Here is a 20,162-nt window from a genome sequence, read left to right as displayed (position 1 = left end):
GTACATTCCAGAGACATTCTGACCAGAGGAAGAGGGGCAAAGGGCAGAACTTCTTAGAACTCCTGCAATTTTACTCATGGGGAAGTCAACATTGGTCCTCACTTGCCCTTGTTTTTGACAGTCGGATTACATATCCAGGATGCTCTCCAACTGGGAATTCTCCTGCCTCAGCTTCCCAAGTACTGGGATTAGGCAGGTGCCATCATGTCAAGCTTCTAAGTTGCTATTGTGAAATGTCTACATGGAGGCTTTTGGAAAACTCCTTTAGAAAAGTTTGACCAACTTAGCTTGCTGTTAAATTATGACAATAGGATGAAAGAAGGAAGCAGCCTTCAGCCCAGCCCCTATATTAGGAGAGACATTAGGGGAGAAGACAGAGCTCAAGGATGAGTTTCTTCCACAGAAGCCATGAAAAAGCAGCTTCACAGTCTACATACCGGTGACACTGTGTAATACCCACAGTCAATACTCCAACCCTTAGAAATTATAAGCCCGATTAAATGTCTGTTTTCTTTTATAAGTTTCCTTGGTCATGGTGTTTTATCATAGCAATAGAAACCCTAACTGAGACAAAGGAAACAATAGAATCTAGGTAAGTAATAGGGGAAAAAAACCAATAACTAATGGACAGAAAAGAAACAAACCGTGAAGAAAGAGTAAAACAGATGACATCCTAGTTAGACTCATCAAGGAAAATGGGGAGACAAGGTCACAAATTCTAAGTATCAGAGTAAGAGTGGGAACATCGTCAACATACTACAGCATAAAAAGCATAAAGGAGGACTAAGTTGGGGACTTCTGTGGTTGAATTAAGGAAAGGCTGAAAGAAGCTGAGGAGGAGTGTGACCCCCATAGAAAGACCAGTAGTCTCAACTAACCCAGACCCCTGAGATCTCTCAAACACTGAACCACCAACCAGGCAGCATACACCCTGGTTGAAGCCCCTGGTTGATATGAGGCCCCTGACACATATACAGCAGAGGACTGCTTGGTCTGGCTTCAGTGAGAGAAGATGCACCTAACCCTAGAGAAACTTAAGTGAGGCCCTGGAGAGTGGGGAGGCCTGGTGGGGGAGCAGGGAGTACATCCTCTTGGAGACTGCAGATGGGGTTGCGGGGGAACTGTGGGAGGGCAGACTGGGAGGGGGTTAATGACTATATTGTAAAAAAAATAAAAGTAGTACTAGTGATTTTTATCCAATAAATTGAACATCTTGAATGTAACAAGTAAATTCCTTGAAAGATACAAACCGCCCAAGATTCTTAAACAATAAATCAATATCTTAGTATCTCTGTATTTATTAAGGAAATTGAACTGGCACTTTAAAATCATCTCACAAAGAAAACTCAAAAGTCCAGGTTGTCCTGATAGCTTCTATCAAATACAAAAAATATCAGCTGTTATATTTAAAAAGTATCATAAGCAATTAATTAAAATGTATCCTGTATAAGAAAATCATCACTATAATTCACCTTAGTAACAATCAAAGAACATATACAATCACCTCAGTAAAGTAAGAAACAGAATTTGACAAAATTTTCACATTCATTTACAATAAAAGCACATGATCAATGGAAGAAGCTTTTCTGATTTGATAAAAAGCGTCCAATGGGCCCGAGGAGATGGCTCAGTCAGAAGATATGTGCAGTGTAGAAAAAAGGAGCTCAGTTTAGAACCTAACACCTATGTTGAAAAGAAAGGAAGGAAAGCGGGAGGGAGGGAAGGAGGGAGGGAAGGAAAGAAAAGCCAGCTGTGGGTGTGTGCCTCGTAATCCCCGCACGGGAAGGTGAAGTCAGGAAGCTCCTGGAGCTTGCTGGCTGGGCTAGCCTTGTCAAATTTGTTGAGATCCAGGTTCAGTGAGATGCCACCTTAAAAATATGGTGGGTAGCAACAGAAAACACCAATGTCAGGCTTCCACGTGCACACACATATTTGCACATATATGAGCACGTACACACACATACCCTCCCCCATCCTAGATCTGATACCAAACTTAACAGTTAAAGTCTAAATGCTTTCTTATAGATCAGGAAGAAGATAACTGTTCATTAACACTACTGAACATTGTTGGGGGGGGTGCTAATGAATGTTATAAAGCAAATGATAAGCAAGGCATAAAATGAAAATGGGAAGATATCACACTGCATATAGTGGGATAAACTGAGTACAATTTCCATGACAGAAATGACCAGTCTCCTGTATGTTTCCTGTAAGATCTGTGTGTATGAAAACAGAATTCAGCATGCTGTATTTAAACTCTCAACCCAAGATTCCTAGTTCAGAGACAGTGCCCCATAAACAAGAGAAGCTCTCAGTATTCATGTATGGCAGTAAAGACACTTTTAGTGGTTTGTGTCAATGGTGTCTTGCAAGAGGAGAAGTGGGATCTACTAGCACTGTGACCAAAAAATCTTTACATAAAATGAGGTCTAGGCTTCTTGGCTCTGCAGAATTATCTTTGCAGCACTCTCAGGGGGGCAAGCATTCACTGTTTCTGCAATCCCTTTAGTGCCCTTCCAATAAATTCTTTTTCTAAGTTCCATTCTTTTACTTGTAACCAAGAACCCAGACAGTTAAGGGCTTGGGTCCCAATAATTTTCACAATGCTAAGGGATTTTTTTAAATAACTGACTTGTGCTCACCAGAATGAACTTCCCACTAAAGGTCTGAGGGAGCTATTATCACTGCCTCTGAAGCTTACAGGACATAAAACCCAATACTGGGATAGAGTAAGGCTACTTAGAATAATGTTACTCAGGCTAAAAATAACTTTATTCTAGTGATAAAAAGTAATAAATAGTCAAAAATTATCTAGGAGTTTGAAAACTAATGGGCTCCGTGTTATTCCCTAGTGGCCTAGTTATTACTCTCACAGTCTCCTGAGGGTCTGTTTCCACATTTCTCTCCTAACATCAAGACCTTTTTTGTATGGACATGGGTGTTTTGCCTGCATAAACGTCTATGCCCTGCTTATGTGCCCCATTCCCACAAAGGTCAGAAGAAGACTTTGGATTCCCTGGACTAGAGCTGCCAGTGGTTGTGAGCCATGTGGATGCCAAACACCAGACCTGAGTCCTCTGGAAGAGCAGGTAGTGCTCCTAACAACTGAGCCATCTCTCCAACCCTCTAATAAAAATGTCTTAACTGTCTGGGTTCTTGGTTACAAGCAGAAAAGACAAATTTTGGTTGGAAAAGTTTTATTGGAAAGATATAGAGAGACTCACAAAAAACCAGGCTTGGAGAGGGAGAGAATGAATAGATGAAGAGTGAGAAGCCCAATCTCTGGATTCTTGATTCTAGGCTAGGAACAGAATAAAGACTTCCACTGAAGAGGGTATTGGATTTCTTACAAGGGAAAAAAAACCTTCCATGTTGGTAAGTCACATCATTGAATTTAGGGCCTTACTAAGTCCCTTCAGTAAAATTCTGAGGCACTACAGAAACAGACAATGTATGCAGGAAGGTAAAGGAAGAGCTCATGGACCTCACTGCAGAGCTCCCATGCGCCCGCTATACTCTCAGCAGATGATGGTAGTATCCTGGGTTTTTGAGCATGTGGTCTCTGAAAAAGCAGCATAGCAGAAACTTTCTAATGTATCTATAGTCTGCTTTGGCTGAGGAAAAAAGACCTAATAGGCAGTAGCTACAAGTGTAACTGATGGCCAGGACCTGAAAGGCCTGGTAACAAGGGGATCTAGATAAGGGATAGGTGAATAAAACAAGCTTGTTGAAATGAGCCTGGCAGAGTGTGAGTGTTTATACTGTGTGGTGGTTAGTTTTCACTGTCAACTAGGCTGAATTTAGAGTCATCCACAAAATACACCCTATAGGTTTGTCTGAGTATGTTTCCAGAAATGTTAAACTAGGGGGGGAAAGACATGGATGTGGGTAGCACCATCCATGGGCTTGGGTCCTGGACTTAATATAAAGGAGAGTGAGCTGAGCACCACCATCCATCTCTGTTTCCTGACAGCAGATGCAAGATGGCCAGATGCCTCACACTCTGTTACCATGACGAGCTGCTTCCCCTTGAACTATGAGCCAAGAGAAACCTTCCTTCCTTAAGCTGCTTCTTGTAAAGTATTAGGTCATAGCGATGAGAAAAGGAACTAATGCATACTGCATAAGAGACAGCAAGGGTCTCCCTGAGAACAATCATGCCGTGCTTCCTCGTAGGCTTTAAAAACACAGAGGACAGCAGCAGGAAATGAACACCACAATAATAACTTCATATTAGAGTTGACTCGGCTCTCATCCTCATAGTACACCAGTGTGCCAACAGCCAGTCCCAGCCAACTGTGACAGAGAACAGAGCCAGGAGGACATTTGACAGTTGATTATGTCTAATGAGGTTTTCATGAGAGAGTGACCTTTCTCCATTAATCTGGAAACTCTAAGTCTGGGTTTGTGACTATCATCTTCATTTGCTCTACCTGCCATACTTGTATAAATACCACAACATATACATTCAGAGTACTTTATTACGTATTATATGACCAGATTTTATCATGCAACACTATCTTTTTGAAAAAAGCAAATCTTAAGAATTTACTGACATGAAGGGTATAATCAGGAGACAGCCCTTACCAGACTGCACTGCCAGCCTGCCAGAGAGAGTGATGCTCTAGCTTAGCATTCTAGGAATAAGAGCTGAGAATGCAAGGCATGAGTGTCAGACCATTTTGTGTCACAGTGGAGACGTACTTGTAGCTGGGAATGCAGTTTGGTGGTAGAACATTTGTGAACATGCACAAGGTCTTGAGTTTGGTACCCAGAACTGGGGTAAAAACACAACAACAAAACCTTAATTACAAAAAGTGCTATTCTTGTCCTCATAATGCTTATTACTTTTATTTATTTTGGCTTTTTTCAAGTCATATATTCATGCATGATTTAACTATCTATGTAAAATCTAGAAACCACAGATAAAAGAAACATGGTACCTGCCTCTCGAGATTGGCTTAATATTACCTCCAGTGGGATGCTCTTTTATGACAATTCTAGGGACACAATAATTCCTTTTATTCTGAAATGGAGAGCACAAGAACCGACTGACATAAACAGGAATCGAGCCCACTACTGACTTCTTTATTTACAATTCAAGGCAGCTGAGAGATTCCTCACAAGTAAACCCAGTTGGAGTAATATAAAGAGGTTGCATACATAGGCGGCTGAGGCATAAAACTCTGGAGCCTCCCTCCCTTGTCCCCCTTTGTAGATAGGATGTTACTCTGTAGCCCAGGTTGGCCTCAAATTCAAGACAGTATTTAAATGACATTAAGCAACTAACTATTTATTGATCAGATCACTAAATAGTTCCTGGAAGAAGTATAAATAATGAGGCATAGAGTAGTTTGAGAGAACTATGCCTACATGAAAAGAAGTATGTTCTTGTATGAGTGGGACTTCTGGTAGAAGTGTGGGTACAGCAGATGTAGACCACAATAAACCCTGGTCTCATCCTGAAAAGCTGGGAGCACTTCTCCAAAATACTTACAGTCATAAATGATAACTCTATACTTAATGTGGAAAAAGTGTAAGAAACTGGACAAAGACGTTTGCTAAGATTCAGCTTTGGAAGATCATTACAATAGTTTCCTGTCTATGGTTTAATTTTCCAAAGTCTTAGTTGGCAGTCACCCATGGTTAGAAATTACTAGATCGAAAAAAATCTAGAAATAATTCATACATTAAGTCCCATGCTATTCTGAGTAACAGGTCTCCCGCCATCCTGCTGGGTCTTACATAGAGCAGGCATTAGTCTTTTTTACAGCTATTTGCTCGGCACATTCAACCTATTCCATAGTCACTTGTAGCCATCTTTGCTACTAGACCAACTTCTGTGGCAGTACGGTGCTGGCGGTGCGGTTATGTACTTATTTTAGTTGATGCCTGCACAGTGTAAGAGCAGTACTGCTGGCAATTTTATTACTGTGTACTGTTAGGATTATTCCATTTGGTCAGTTACTGTTGTTAATCTCTTGCTGTGTCTAATGAATAAGTTAAACCTTAGCATAAGTTCATACACATAGATAAACCTAGTGGGTGTTGGGTTCAGTGCTGCCCGTGGTTTCAGACCTCTATCAGGAGGCCGGGAATGCATCCTCTGCCAACAATTGACTATTATATAAATGTTATATAACATTTAACCATAAAGTATGTTCAATTAAAAAAACCATTCTGATGGTAAGCAAGGAAGGATTAAAGGAAAGCATGGAAGAGCTAAACATCTTCCAAGTAAATAGTCTCAGAATAACAGTCATGACCCAAGAATGGACACACAGGTACAACAACTGGTGACCCTATCAGCCCTGGGAGTCAAATGCTGGGATCAGCAGCACAAGTGCATAATTCTCGAAGGCTTTCAGTTTTAGGGACTTGAGAGATAAGTAGAAAGCACTACCAGAGAAACAAAGATCCTGCTACCAGTCGCTAGAGGGAAAGTGACAGCACTTATAAACACCAAGGGTCACAGAGATGAAACATCACTAAGTGAGGGCCATGGGGGGAGGGGTGGGAAAATCGAGGGCAACAAAACAGAAGCACAAAGATTTCAGAAGAACTTAAAGAAAACTTGTGAATGGCAGATTGTGATAGTTAACCTTGGCTGTCCTCTTGGAGGATCTTACAATAGCCACGGAAAGGCATGTTGGCAGCACCATTGGACAGGCCAAGGAAGAAAGCATAATGAATAGCATTTAGTATGGTTTTAATTCACTGAGTAAAGGGGGAAAAGGAGATGAACGCAAGAATCCATGACTCTTTGCTTCCTGATTGTGGACATAGTGTTATCTGTCACCTCCTGCTCACTCTGATGGATGGCACCCTTAAACTGTGAGCCTGCTTTTGACAGGTTTTTCTTTTGTTTGGTTGTTTTGTCACAAAAATGAGGCAAGTAACTAATACACAGATCAGATCAGATCAGATCAGATCAAAGGAATCTAACCATGCCATAGCTGGAGGTAGGTTCTAGATAGAAGGACTAGAAACCATTTTCAAATATATTACTAAGACAATGCTCCAGAAATAAGAAGAAATTGAGATTTTTCTGACAGGCTAGCTCACATCTCAGGAAGAACTAACACAGAAAAATGCCAGAGAAACATATTCTAGGAGAGTCATTCGATTTCAGAGTTAAATTTTTCCAAATGCAAGATCTCAAGAAAACAAGGCTGTCATAAACAGCTATGGGAATCCGATCAGGCGAAAACAGAGGCTTACTAAGAGACGGAAACAGTTCTCACAGGGGTAAGCAGCCTAGGTCGCTGGACCATATATGTGGCAAAGAGAGTGTGAAGAGGAAAGATGATAACAGTCAACAAGTATGGTGATGCACCCAACCCCACAAACTGTCACCTAAGTCACACCAGTCACTGGGGCGTTACTAAAATTAAAGAGAAAAATATTTCTTTTTTCCAGCTTGTGCTTTCTGTCCTGGCAATAAAATTCACAGAGTTATAAGACTGGGGCCAAACAATCTTAATTTGTTCATGAAATTGCAAGATGGCTTATAAAGACAAAATCATATTTTAGTTATGCCTTCCAAATGAAATCAACATCTCCAAGTTCCTATTAGTAGTAATTAACATTTATTTTACTAAGTTCGAAAGAACATTTCTCAAGTGCCTCATTTAAATAAATTTATTATGGATTTCCACTGGAGATATATTTGATAGTTGCACAGACTGAAGAGCTTGCAGAAGATAAAAATCTAATGTGTCAGCATGGTGAAAGAGCTCGTGCTGTTGAGAAGGGGCCTTAGATGCCCCAGAAAGGCTCCCCTCTATCTAAGAACTAAGATCTGATCTTCCCTAAATAGGAGAATCCCAAAGCTCCACCAGGGAACTGACTGGTAGACTGTGTATTTATCTTGCCCAAGTGTTTGTTTTGACATTTTAGTTTCAGTGTAAATTTCAGAACCATAAAAATAACTTTCATGTAGATGTATTACAGTTCAAATGGTGTTGCTTTCTGTGTACTTTGCTGGAACTGCAGTTACAGGTGCCTGGGAGCTTATGGAGGACAGACAGGGTGGGAGTGTGATCCCCTGCAACTCAGCTGACAGCAAGTTTCCCCAGTGTGGGCACTGGGAACTGAAGCTGGGCATTCTCTCCAGCCCATCATGTCAACTTTCTGCAAACCTAAGACTGTTTTTGTTTTAAATTCAGTTTATCAAAAAGATAAAAAGAAAAAACAAAACAAAACAAACAAACAAACAAAAACAATCCCAGTACTGAAAAAAGTAGAATTTAGATTTGCAATAATAGCAAACACAGGGATAGATCCTGCCCAACCAGGAAGACACAATGACTGAAAATATATGTTCTATTTTATTTTATTATTAATTTTGGTTTTTTAACCTTTAACTTAAAAATTAATTTAGTATTATTATAAAATGCTTTTTACTTTAAGTTTCATTTGTCTACTGCAGCTGTCACATTGTTATATCTGTGCTTCTATTCTCTGAACCTAATATCAGCATTTCTTCTATTGCTTTTCAGACCTCTGGCCAAGCCTCCTTCCCTCCCATTATTACTTTAACTCCCTTTCCCTTCTCCAATTCCTTTTTTCACTTCATTACTTAAATATTGGGAACTTGAGCTCAAAGAAAACTAAAATCCACATTTCCCCCAACCAGTAAGCCTGTGCTGCTATCTCTGAGCTTTATAGGAGACATAAGTACAGTGTAGTTATTTTTCCAACGTAAGTTAACAAACACTATAACTCACATAAATGGAATTAAATACAAAAATTACATAAATATCTCAATTTTAAAAGGTCTTTGCTAATCCCAATACAGAAAAAGTCCTTTGACAAAACAAACAATGCCATCATGAAAACAGTCCTAGTGAGAATGGGAGTAGAGGAAACATACTTCATCATAGGAAAAGCTGCATATGACAAACATACCAACATCATGCTAAATAAAAACGACACTGGAGCAATCCTATAGAATCAGAAACAAGACAGGACTGTTACTGTCCTCCTCCTTTTCAATACAGTGTCTGAAGCACTCTAGAGCAGGAAGACTGAGAAGGAAATTTTAAAAATACACATTGGGGTGGGGGCATCCACGTGGAGATGGGGTGGGGTGGGGTGGGGAGGAGGTGTGGGATGTGGAGCAGTCAGACAGTGGGGGGGGGTCGGGGAATGGAATATGGAGTGTAAAAAATAAATTAAAAATAAAATAAAATAAAAAATACACATAAGAAGTCAAGCTATCATTGTTTGCAGATGATGTTACTACACATACGTGATCCCCAAAATTCTACCAATGTTGACTTTACAAATTCTACAAATTTCTACAAATGTTGATTAGAAATGATCAAAACCAACTGATAATAATCAGTACCTTTCTTTACACTAACAACAAACTGAGAACAAAATCATGGAAACAGTCTCACAATAGCCTCAATAAAATACAGTATCTAGGAATAAGCCTAACCAAGGGCATGAAAGATGCCTACAATATAAAGTTTTTAAATCTCTGAAGAAAAGGATTGTGGAAGGCACTAGAAGATGGAAAGACAACCCTCCCCAATATTTATGGATTGGTACAATTAATATTGTGAAGATGGCCATTCTATAAAAATACACAACTTACAGAGTCAATGTGATCACAGTCAGTTATAGTCCCCATGACATGACTCACAATAGGGGAAACTGCACTAAAATTCATATGGAATCACCAAGCAGCCCTGAGTCAAACGAGCATTGCTGAAGGGAGTCCCACACCAGATTTCAAGCTATACTGCAGGGGTATAAAGTAATAATAATAGCATGACACTGGCACAAATGCAGACACGGAGATCAAAAGCAAGATACAAGACCCAAATACAAGCTGACATTACAGTCCCTTGACTTCTGCAAGATGCAGGTTTGTTTTTATTTTTTTGTTGTTTTTTTTTGTTTGTTTTTTGTTTTGTTTTGTTTTGTTTTCCAAAACTGATCCTTTCAGGCCACCAGGTGGAGCCCGACAGTCACACACAAAAAAAGAGCCCCCTCCTCAGCCTGATTTGCTCTCTCCCTCACCCCCCTTAACCAAGGCACAGTCACGACTCAGAAAAGGACTTGTAAAATCTCACTGTTTCATATAATTCAGCCTGTCCCTCAGAAGACTATTCACATAAGAAATGTGCTCTTGGGGAAGTGAAATACTCGCTTTGTAGAGAGATGGGGGAGGGAGGTTGCAGAAAGTTGTTTCTCTGTTTATTAATCTTGTAAACAATTCCTCTGTAGCATGAATTTCTGCCTTTTGCTTTATCTAAGGGCCTGGCCACCACTGCATTTTTCTGCTAACATTAAATAATTCATATATAGTAATTTTAGCCATACCATCAATTTTTATCTATTCCCTAAAGAAATTCAGTATCTTCCAAACCAAACAGAAGCCGGATGTGGTGACTCATGACACTGCTTCCAGTACTCAGAAGACAGATGCAGGTGGATCTCTTTGAATTTGAGGACAGCTGATCTGCACAGTAAGTTCTAGGACACCAGTGCTATAAGCTAAGACCCTGTCTCAAAAAAACAAAACAAAACAAAGCAAAACAAAACAAAGCAAAAAAAACCCAAAAAAACAAAAAAAAAAAACCTAATAGAAGTATTTGCTTCTAAAAGGTGACTATAGAGGACTAGCTCTTTAAAAAAAAAAAAAAAAAAACACTCCTGGTGAAAAGCTAGGAGATTCAGGCAGACCCCACTCAACCTTCTCCTCTGCATACCACGGCAACCAGAACCTCTCTTCTATGTTGCTTAGCCATTGGCTTCAGAGGACTTTGCTGCCCTCATTGAAATGAACAATGCTGCAATCCATTCTCTCCACCTCACTCCAATAGCTTTGAGTTAAGCCCAGACAGCCCCAAGTTCAACCATAAGCCTCTCATCTTTGCTGAACCTGAGCTGACCTATTCATCTCCCCTCCAAGTCCCCAAAACTTTTTTTTATTAGGTATTTTCTTCATTTAAATTTCCAGTGCTATCCCAAAAGTCCCCCATGCCCTCCTTCACCACTCCCCTACCCACCCACTCCCACTTCTTGGCCCTGGCCTTCTCCTATACTGAGGTATATAAAGTTTGCACGACCAATGGACCTCTCCTTCCACTGATGGCCGACTAGGCCATCTTCTGATACATATGCAGCTAGAGACACGAGCTCCAAATAATCTAAGTAATATGTCAGTTTGTTCTAGACCAATTCCTGTCCTATAGCCTCAGCCTTCAGGATTGCCCCCAAACACTATTTGTTCCTGACAGTAGCTACTGTGAAACCCTTTCATTTCCTTCAAGAGTTATCCTTATATTATCTGAAAAGAAACCACAACACATAGGAGGAAGTGACCTTGCTATCTTTGTGCCCACGACATCATAGAAGGGATGAGGCTGAGACAGTGATCTTTAGAGCTTTGGTAGTAGGTTGTACAAAGGTCTAAGAAATACCATTATGAATGTCACTATGAGAGTTTCAAAAGGGAATGAAGATTTAAGAGAGCTGAGGAGTTCCTAAAACTGTAAATCTCATTACATAATTGCAAATCATTCCAGAAGGGAAGCCAATGCCGCTCTTTGGTTATTCTGGACAAGAGTCCACTACTAAATATTAAAAGTACTAAGTATGCTGTGATTTATGACAAAAAGCAGTGGTCCCGAAATGCCAGCAAGGGCTCACTAAGACTACTGTTTGGGTTCTGACAGAATTACAAGCCTAATAATTCACTAAAGGTAGTAGATATATTGTAAAGTCAAGTGAGACTCCATATTGACAATTCCAACATCAAGACAGAATATAACCCTAAAGACCATGGGTCTCCAAACTGTAAAGTTTCTGAGCTTTCCTTAAACTGAGGTGCCAAAGTGTCACAGGGGATGCCAAGGAGGCAATTACAGCACATGGGAGCCAAGACCAATGGCTTCCTTATGATCTTCCCAAAGCTACTGATGTCATATATTCTATAAATGTTCATATTCTTTTCGATCTTTTTGCTAAATGTTGGAACTTCCTAACACTGAAAGCCTCCACCTGATCTGTACACATGTCATAAGCTGTTACCACGCACTGACCTTGATGTCATGGAACTTTTTGGTCTCCTTATTTTCCAATCCAAACCTCCCTCATTCCCTGTATTTCCTTGTCAACCTAGCTCCAGACCTGAGAGTCACCTTCAGTCCAACCTCATCATCTGACCAGCTTTATCCTAAGGTATTTTTGGTTAAAATAAGCTTATAGCCAAGTAAAATATCAAATAAGTGATTGTAATCCAAACAGTATCTGAGCTACAGTAGTGAAATTATTAGAAGCTATGTGAAAACCCCAAAGGAGGCCTGAGAGTCAGCTAAGATTTTTTGAATGGCCAACTAAGTTGAACTGAAAAGCTGACTATTTCACCAAGTGGTGAGAGTCTCTTTGAGTAAGTATAGTATGCAAAACCTTGGAGCCGTGAGCAGACAGTCATCTAAGGAAACAGCAAAGGATGGGGGATCGTGGGAGCTTGGTAGTAGGTTTTACAAAGGACACTGTGGTTACACTACTACGCATCTGCCAACGGAGATCTGGACGTTCTAAGAGCCTTCTACCTTTTCTTTTTTTTTTTTAAACAAATCAATTCTCTTTTTTTTAAGATTTATTTATTTATTATATGTAAGTACATTGTCACTGTCTTCAGACACTCCAGAAGAGGGAGTCAGATCTCGTTAAAGATGATTGTGAGCCACCATGTGGTTGCTGGGATTTGAACTCCGGACCTTTGGAAGAGCAGTCAGGTGCTCTTACCCACTGAGCCATCTCACCAGCCCTACCTTTTCTTTCATGCAGAATTTACCTTCTTCCCCCCTCTCTCACCCCCCAATATTTTCACTCCACTTGTCTCCTCTGCAGTTTTCCTGCTTCAGGTTCTTCCACTTCCTCTGGCTTCTACTCTCTAGCTGTTCCTCAGGCCCCTTTCTGCCCACTCTAGATTCTCAGTCCAGGAGATGTGTTAGCAAACAGTTTCTGTCTCCTAGGAAATTATCCTATATCTCCCCTTTCTTGTATCTCCTCCAAACCTTCATAAATTTATTTTCTTTCTGTGAAAGAACCTAAGACCATTTGTTTTGTACTATAGTGGGAGCTCAAACAGACAGGACAGTCACTTCTAATTTCTCCATGTTTCTTCCCAGAGAGTTGGGTTCATAGTCCTGCACATGAGGCAGAAGGCCACAGAAACCTGGGTCCCACATCTACTTCAAGCTCCTTCCTAGAAATTATCTGTCATAACTTGGTCAATGCAATTGTCTGCCCTGTGAATTCTGTCTTGTGTCCAGACTTCAGCATGTGACCCACAGACTGGCTGTGTATGCAGGTAGATGGTTGCTGTATCAAGTGAAGTAGAGGAGCTCGGCTCACAAGCAAGAGGGTAGCTGGTCTGGTCATGGTGCTTGAGAGAAAAGCAGTATGCTTGCTGCTTTGCTAGTTATGAATTTCTCATAATTCTTCCTCTTGGGTTTCGTGCCCTGGGTTTTAGGAGAACCATGGGCTTCTAACAGTAATCCCCACGTGATTTAAATTAGTGCAGGTGGGATTCCATTTCTTAGAACAAATTATCTCTTTGCCATTTATATCCAGGACTTCTATTAGTCACAGTTTCCAGAACTGACTCTAGCTTGCTCCTCCCCCTGAGCTTCTTGGGTGGTACATCACCTTACACATACTTACAGCTGTCTGCTGAACTAAACTTATCCACCAAAAAGGAATCTAACTTTGGACTTTAAGAATTGGTAACAATGTCATGGGCAGAAGAAGCTCAAGACTCTGGTAAAAAAGACACAGGCACAGGGAAGAAATTTCAGAGGAAGACACTTTAGCTAATTTCAGTTTTAGGCACTGTTTATGTGGCAGCTTCCACCCACTGCAACTACTACCTCATGCTCCTGGTCAACGTCTGGCAAAGATGAAGGAAGAAAGCTAGGCCACTGTAGCACCTCCTGTGCAGTTAGACTGGGAAACAGTGACCTCAGTTCCTAAAGATCAGTAACTGATAGCCAGAACAAAACGGCAGGGACCACCAACAGCTCAACAGCTGCAGCTCTCACCCTCTGGGCAACAGACTCCATCTGAGAACCTCATTATGGAAAGCTGTCGGGCTTTGTTTTATAAGTAAATTTTCTCTTTTTACAAAGAATTTGAAGGTGTGGTTTTAGGAAATATAATTTGAATGTCTTTACATTACAAATGTAGACAAATCATAGTTTTTCATCTAAATATGATAATAGTCAAGCTTTACTTTGGAAGTTGCATAACATATGATTATCATTTTAGAATATTCTTTCTTTAGAACCAGTGAATACACTTGCTGTTTCCAAGGCCTGGATCCCTTTGTAGCTGCGGCGCTGCACTTAACTCAAGCCAAGGGTTCCTGATGAGATAAGGGTTGAGCTGTGCATGGAGAATATATAAGGTCCTTCAGAAACTCACACCAGGAAGAAGATTTCCTGACTACACCCTTAGATTTGAATACTCAGGAAATGGCCTAATTATGCTTGTACAATGGGATATGGTAGAAAGGCAGATAAAAGACAGCTGGATTTCCTGCTCTGACACGGCAGTTTCCCTTGTCACTGCCCAACAGTGTGTGGCAACACAGTTAACAGGGGCAGGTGGCATAACCATCATCAGGCCCTTTGATTTGATGGTGAGAAACTGGCACAGCCTGTGAGAAGGGCTATTTGGAGTGTGAGAGGTTGATGCCATTCTTTGATAATAAGTTAGGCTTTAAAATGATGAGGCTACAACCACATACTTGAGAGCAGAAAAGAAAGCACAATGGTTCCTAAGTGGCTCTGAGACCATGGAAATTACTCCAATCTTCACAGAACTGGAAAAGGGCCATGGGGTGAGGCTTCTTAAATTACATCATTATGACACATGAGACAGACAGACAGACAGACAGATAGACACACTCATACACAGATAGGTAGATACATACACATACATACGTAGAAGATATATACATGTATCTGCACATACATATATGATACATACATACGTACATACATACATACATACATACATACATAGACACATAGATAGATGGATGAATGGATAGGTTTGTTTGTTGAGAAGGGTCTCATTATATAGCCCTGGTTGTCCTAAAACTATCTATGTAGCCCAAAATGTCCTTGAGACCCACATGCCTTGATTGTCTCAGTGCTGGGATTAAAGGGTGAGCCACCATGCCTGACTTAATAGATTTTACTCTGCTGAACTAAGCATTAAGATAGCACAAGTAGAATAAATCTAACAAGAGCAGCACATAGTGGCCAGTAGTCATTCATTCAGGACTAGCTCTGATAAGCACAGAGCATTTCCTGGAGGGTTTTAGACAAGTTGGATGAGCACTACATTGAACTACACATAAGTGTCCAGACAGACTCCTCTACATTATATAGTTATGTTTTATCCCATGTGATGCAAAAACTAGATACCACTATAAAAGGTCAAAAATGTAGTTAATATAATGTTACTTTTCTTTCAAAATGAACAGTAGCTATAAGAAGAAATAGGTATAGTATTTATGATGAAGGTCCAGCAGATTCTTCAAACAAAATAAATGGCAATCCTTAAGAGTCTAAGGACCATGACATATATGATTAATTAAAATGATTTTTGACAGCTTCCATCAAACATGGGTACCCTTGTGTTCCTCTCTATCTCCAATGCCATGCATGGAATCTTTGGCATTCTTTAAATTGAAGATCACCATGAACAAGTCCAACACTCAAACATGTCTCCATGTTCACATTAAAGCACAGAAGCCAAAGATTTCCTGAATATGGTGGGACTGCTCATATTTTAACATAAGGTCTGAAATTAGAAGACTGACTGCTTACTACAAGAACTTATCTGCAGTACACAGGTCCCAGTGGTATTTATGACACAGCAGGAAGAAGTCTAGAAAAAATGTATATTTAATGCCAAAAGCAATGGTGTTTGCCTGGTAATTCAAGACATCTATAGGTGACCTATGGGAAATTCTTAGAAGATTGGGACCAAACTACACCAATACCGAGGCTCTTAGTAAAGAAGTAAGACCTAAAGTACATAAGCTGCTCACCTAAAGCCCACCCACACTGCCTTCGTCCTGTGCCCTGCAGTTTTCTGCCAGAGATCACCTACCCCAGGGCAAAATTACAGTCCTCCTTCCAGTCTATGATGCGGCAGATGAAGAGTGTGTTGGCAAAGTCTTTAGGTCGGGTCATGAAGTCCTGGGGACAGTCCTTGAGAGGTACATAAATTCTAGGTACTCGGTGGTCTGAAGGAGAAAACAGGGCGTATTTCTTAAACAGGTCACTGTTCTTATCAGCCAAGAGTTTCAGGATGCCAGTTGCTGCTCGGGAATGCTTTTTCTCCAAGATGTAAACCACCTGAAAACACCAAAGACAAAGTCATTGTTTCTCTCTATGAGTATCAGTCAGAAAGTCAGCAGGACATTATCAGATCAACTAGCTGGACCTAACTGCTTTAGGAGTTCACCATGAAGTGTTTCTGTGATACCCTGTAACTAAGTGACTTAAATGTAAGGTGCAACAACTTGAGTATTCAGGAAAAGGAAGAAACTATGAACAGATGAATAAATTAGATAAATTAGATAAAAATGCTTTTGATAGTCATGTACTATGTCTTATAAAGACATGTGCAGATGAGCAGGGATGGAGAGCTCCACCACTATACTTTTCCCACAAGAACAATACCAGGATTTCCCAAGAACAAAACAGTAACTGCTTTATTTTAAAATGTTACTAAACATAAAAAAAATTACTGTTCTCAATTGGAGTGTAACTTCTATTTCTTTTCTGACATCTCCTGTTTTCTCAAATGTGTCCAGAGAATGTGTAATGTTTGTTGAAAATCTTTATAATAGCTTCCAACTGGGCTCTTATTGGATAACCCAGTATCTTCAGCATTCACATCGGTTGAACATCTTTTCTCAATTAATATAATTGTTTTGGCTCTTGATATATATATATATAGTTCTTAAGGAGTTTCTACTATATTTTAGACCTCTAGGCTCTCACCTTAAGAGTCTCTGGGTCCTACTTCAACCTCTCACAGACAGAGGCAGAAATCATATTCAACTTAAACATACTTTAGCCTACTGAAGAGAACTTCAGTTCTAATGATAACTCTGTTTTCAATGCAATTTTCGTATGTCTGGTTTATATAGTAACACTGGACTCCTGGTGGTATCTGCTAGTTATTCCTGTGAGGTAGAAGATAATCTCCCATGTTAGGCTACTGGAAGTATGGAAGGGATATCTCTGGCCTTCAAGGACAGAGTCTTCTAATTTGGAGTATTTATCTTATCAGAGCAGGATCTTCCTTGTTGGTCCTACCTGGCTGCTCAGCATCTCTAGGTACAACAGAGGATTCCCCAGCCATAGGGACCATAGGCCTGTTGAGTAAGGGCCTTACTAGCCAAAGGCTAAGTTTTCTGGATGAGGAGAAAGGAGCTTTCTGTGTCAGTCTGCCCTTTTCACTGTGGTCTCTGGCAGCCTGGTGCCAGAGTGAGGGAAAAAGGTTTCTTGAGCCTCGTGTTTCTTGTTGTGGGGTCTCTTGAAGCCAGTCAGATGTCTGCTGTCTCTTGATAGGGAGAGAAAGGTTAGGGGCCTGAGGTAAAAGGAGAGCCCTTTCCCCTGGCCATTTACAATCCAGGACTCCCAGTCAATTTCCTTTGCCAGTGCTGCCAGGATTATCTGGTATTTCTTGAGTTTCATATTAGATCTGAGGAGTGAGTCTCCTTCCCCCACCCTTTATCACTGAGCTAGATTCAGAAACATAGGGATATCTGTGTTACCCTCTGACTTTCTCTTGCTGTAGAGTTCCTAACTAGTTAATCCTCCTTTCTACTGTTCATAGTTCTCCTCTGAATGCCTATTATATTCTTCCCAGGATTTATAGTTATGTTTAGTAGGAGAAGAAAAACAAGTCCATGCCATAGTGTCTGAACCAGAAGTCCCTGCTTGTCCATTTAATTTTTGATACTTCTGAAATACAGAGAGAAGCTGAGCATGACCTATTATGCATTCAACGTCTGCTGCCCTGGGAATGACTCTGACTCCACATACATTTTGCATGGAAGTACTATTTTTTTCCTTATAATTTTATGTCCAATTCATTATGAAATATCCCACAGAGGGAAGAAGAGAAGAGATAAGCATAGTGGAAAGGTGGCAGGAAATAACAGACAGAAGTTTCATGGACAGAGGCTAGCTTTAACTAAGGTCACAGAGGATCACAGCTCAGTGCAGTCAGAATTCAATTTTACAAGGTAAGCAAAATGCATAATTTTTATGTAAACATTCTTTGTTTAATTTAAACTATAAAGTAAAAAATGTAAATACTGTACAGGTGATACAAAACAGGTATAGCTTTGTCACATGTATGTTATATATAGTATATAAACATGTAGTATACAAATATATATATACATATGTGTACATTATATACAACACAGATGATACAGACTGATAATTTTCATATTCTTCATGCCAAAAACACAGGAGACAATCAAAGAACTGTGAGAAGAGGAAGGCAACACCTCCTGCCTACCACCATGCCAGGCTACCTGCTCATGACAGCCATTTCCACCTAGCATATCTTAACATCACTGTCCCCAAAAATGCCTAGTGAGATGGAGCTCTGGCTGACCCATGAACAACAGAGGACATGCGCAGTATAACAACTTACAAACTCCTCATGTAGACAGGCAAGAGAGCTACTCTCGGCAATATGGTTGATGTGCAACCCAGAGTAACACTGATAGATGTCTGTGGTACAGGAAGTCTCACTACAGTCTCACTTTATCTCTTGTCCTTGCAGCACATGTGCCACCAAGAGTAAGAGCCAACTGTGTTTGGTCCTACACCTGAAGATGCCACTAACATCCCAAATCAAGCAAATAAAGACATACTCACAAGCTTTAAGTTACAGAAATCCTATCCATTTCCCCTAATTTATGGTTTCTGTTGACTTTCTGATTAACTGAGCTCTTATAGTTCTGTTGAGTATCCCAAGTGACAAGTAGAGAAAATATGTGGAAAAAGACCTTTGCTGATTTCTGAAGTGACTTCTCTGATAAGGCTCTTGTGTCCTGTGGTATGGGGGTGTTCTCATCTTTCATAACTGGAGTACTAGAATCTTCTTTTCCTAAGTCAGAGAAGAAAAAAGAAGAAGAGTAACTAGTTAGTTCCATGTCCCCTAGGCACACAGAGATCGTTAAATTCATACTAGAAAGGTTCATGGAGGCCAAGTACTCCACAGCACTTCTTCACAAAAGAGGAATGAACAGAGGCAGCTGTTGGGCAGGGGTTTGGATAAGGCCAAGCATGTCATATCTGTGCCTGCACTGAATACCTGCTCTTAGCAGGCTACCTTTGACCTATTTAACATAAACAGCATAAATGTAGAGAGCAATAAAATTAAATTGCTCATGAGTCAAAATGCTAGAAAGTAAAATGTATAGATCTTGTCCACATGACTCCAGTACACAGCAAAGAATGAAAGTGAAAAGCAAATTCATCATGTACATCTCATAAAAATCAATTAAATAAAATTAACATAAACCTTTACTTTCTTTTTAATTGGGCATTCTTACAGAGTGCAGGTGGGGGGTTACTCACAAGAACATGAGTGACCCCCCCCCCCCAAAAAATCACATTATCAAGTCCTACCCTCTCATGGTTGACAGTTTCACAGAAGCTTGCTATAGCACAGAACCTGAACATTAACAAAGTACTTTGGAAAGTACTGTAGTACTAGCCATAATGAAAAGATAAAGAAAACAATGAAAATTAAACTGTATTTATTGAATGAACGAATGAATGAATAAATGACCCGACGACCCAATTCTGAATTTCTTAGTTTTCAGTTCTTATTGACAAGGGCTGTGGCTGTAACTGAGCACTACTAAGATGCATAAGGCCCTAGATGCCATCCCCAGTACTGCTAGGAAGGAAAAAGATTCTTAGTGGTATCATAAGAAGAATAAAGTACTTAAAAACCTCTAATCCTAATTTTCTATTCTTTTTCTTGTTTTGTTTTTTTGTTTGTTTGGTTGGTTTTTTGGTTTTTTGAGACAGGGTTTCTCTGTATAGCCCTGGCTGTCCTGGAACTCACTTTGTAGACCAGGC

At 40.2% G+C, this 20,162-nt stretch overlaps 1 protein-coding gene across 3 annotated transcripts in view; it reads right to left on the bottom strand.

Annotated features, from left to right (window-relative positions):
- Dis3l2 (DIS3 like 3'-5' exoribonuclease 2) overlaps positions 1-20,162 on the bottom strand; it is a 328,742-nt gene that overhangs the window by 159,562 nt on the left and 149,018 nt on the right. For all 3 annotated transcript variants that reach the window (XM_021163217.1, XM_029476858.1, XM_029476861.1), the window contains 2 exons: positions 19,079-19,179; positions 16,150-16,397 (listed from right to left, as the gene is read on the bottom strand). In XM_021163217.1, the coding sequence (XP_021018876.1) occupies positions 16,150-16,397; positions 19,079-19,179 (349 nt within the window). The remainder of the gene's footprint in view (positions 1-16,149; positions 16,398-19,078; positions 19,180-20,162) is intronic.

This window comes from Mus caroli, chromosome 1, assembly GCF_900094665.2.
Source record: "Mus caroli chromosome 1, CAROLI_EIJ_v1.1, whole genome shotgun sequence".
Classification (NCBI taxonomy): Eukaryota; Metazoa; Chordata; class Mammalia; order Rodentia; family Muridae; genus Mus; species Mus caroli.
This window is presented reverse-complemented; position numbering and strand designations above follow the sequence as displayed.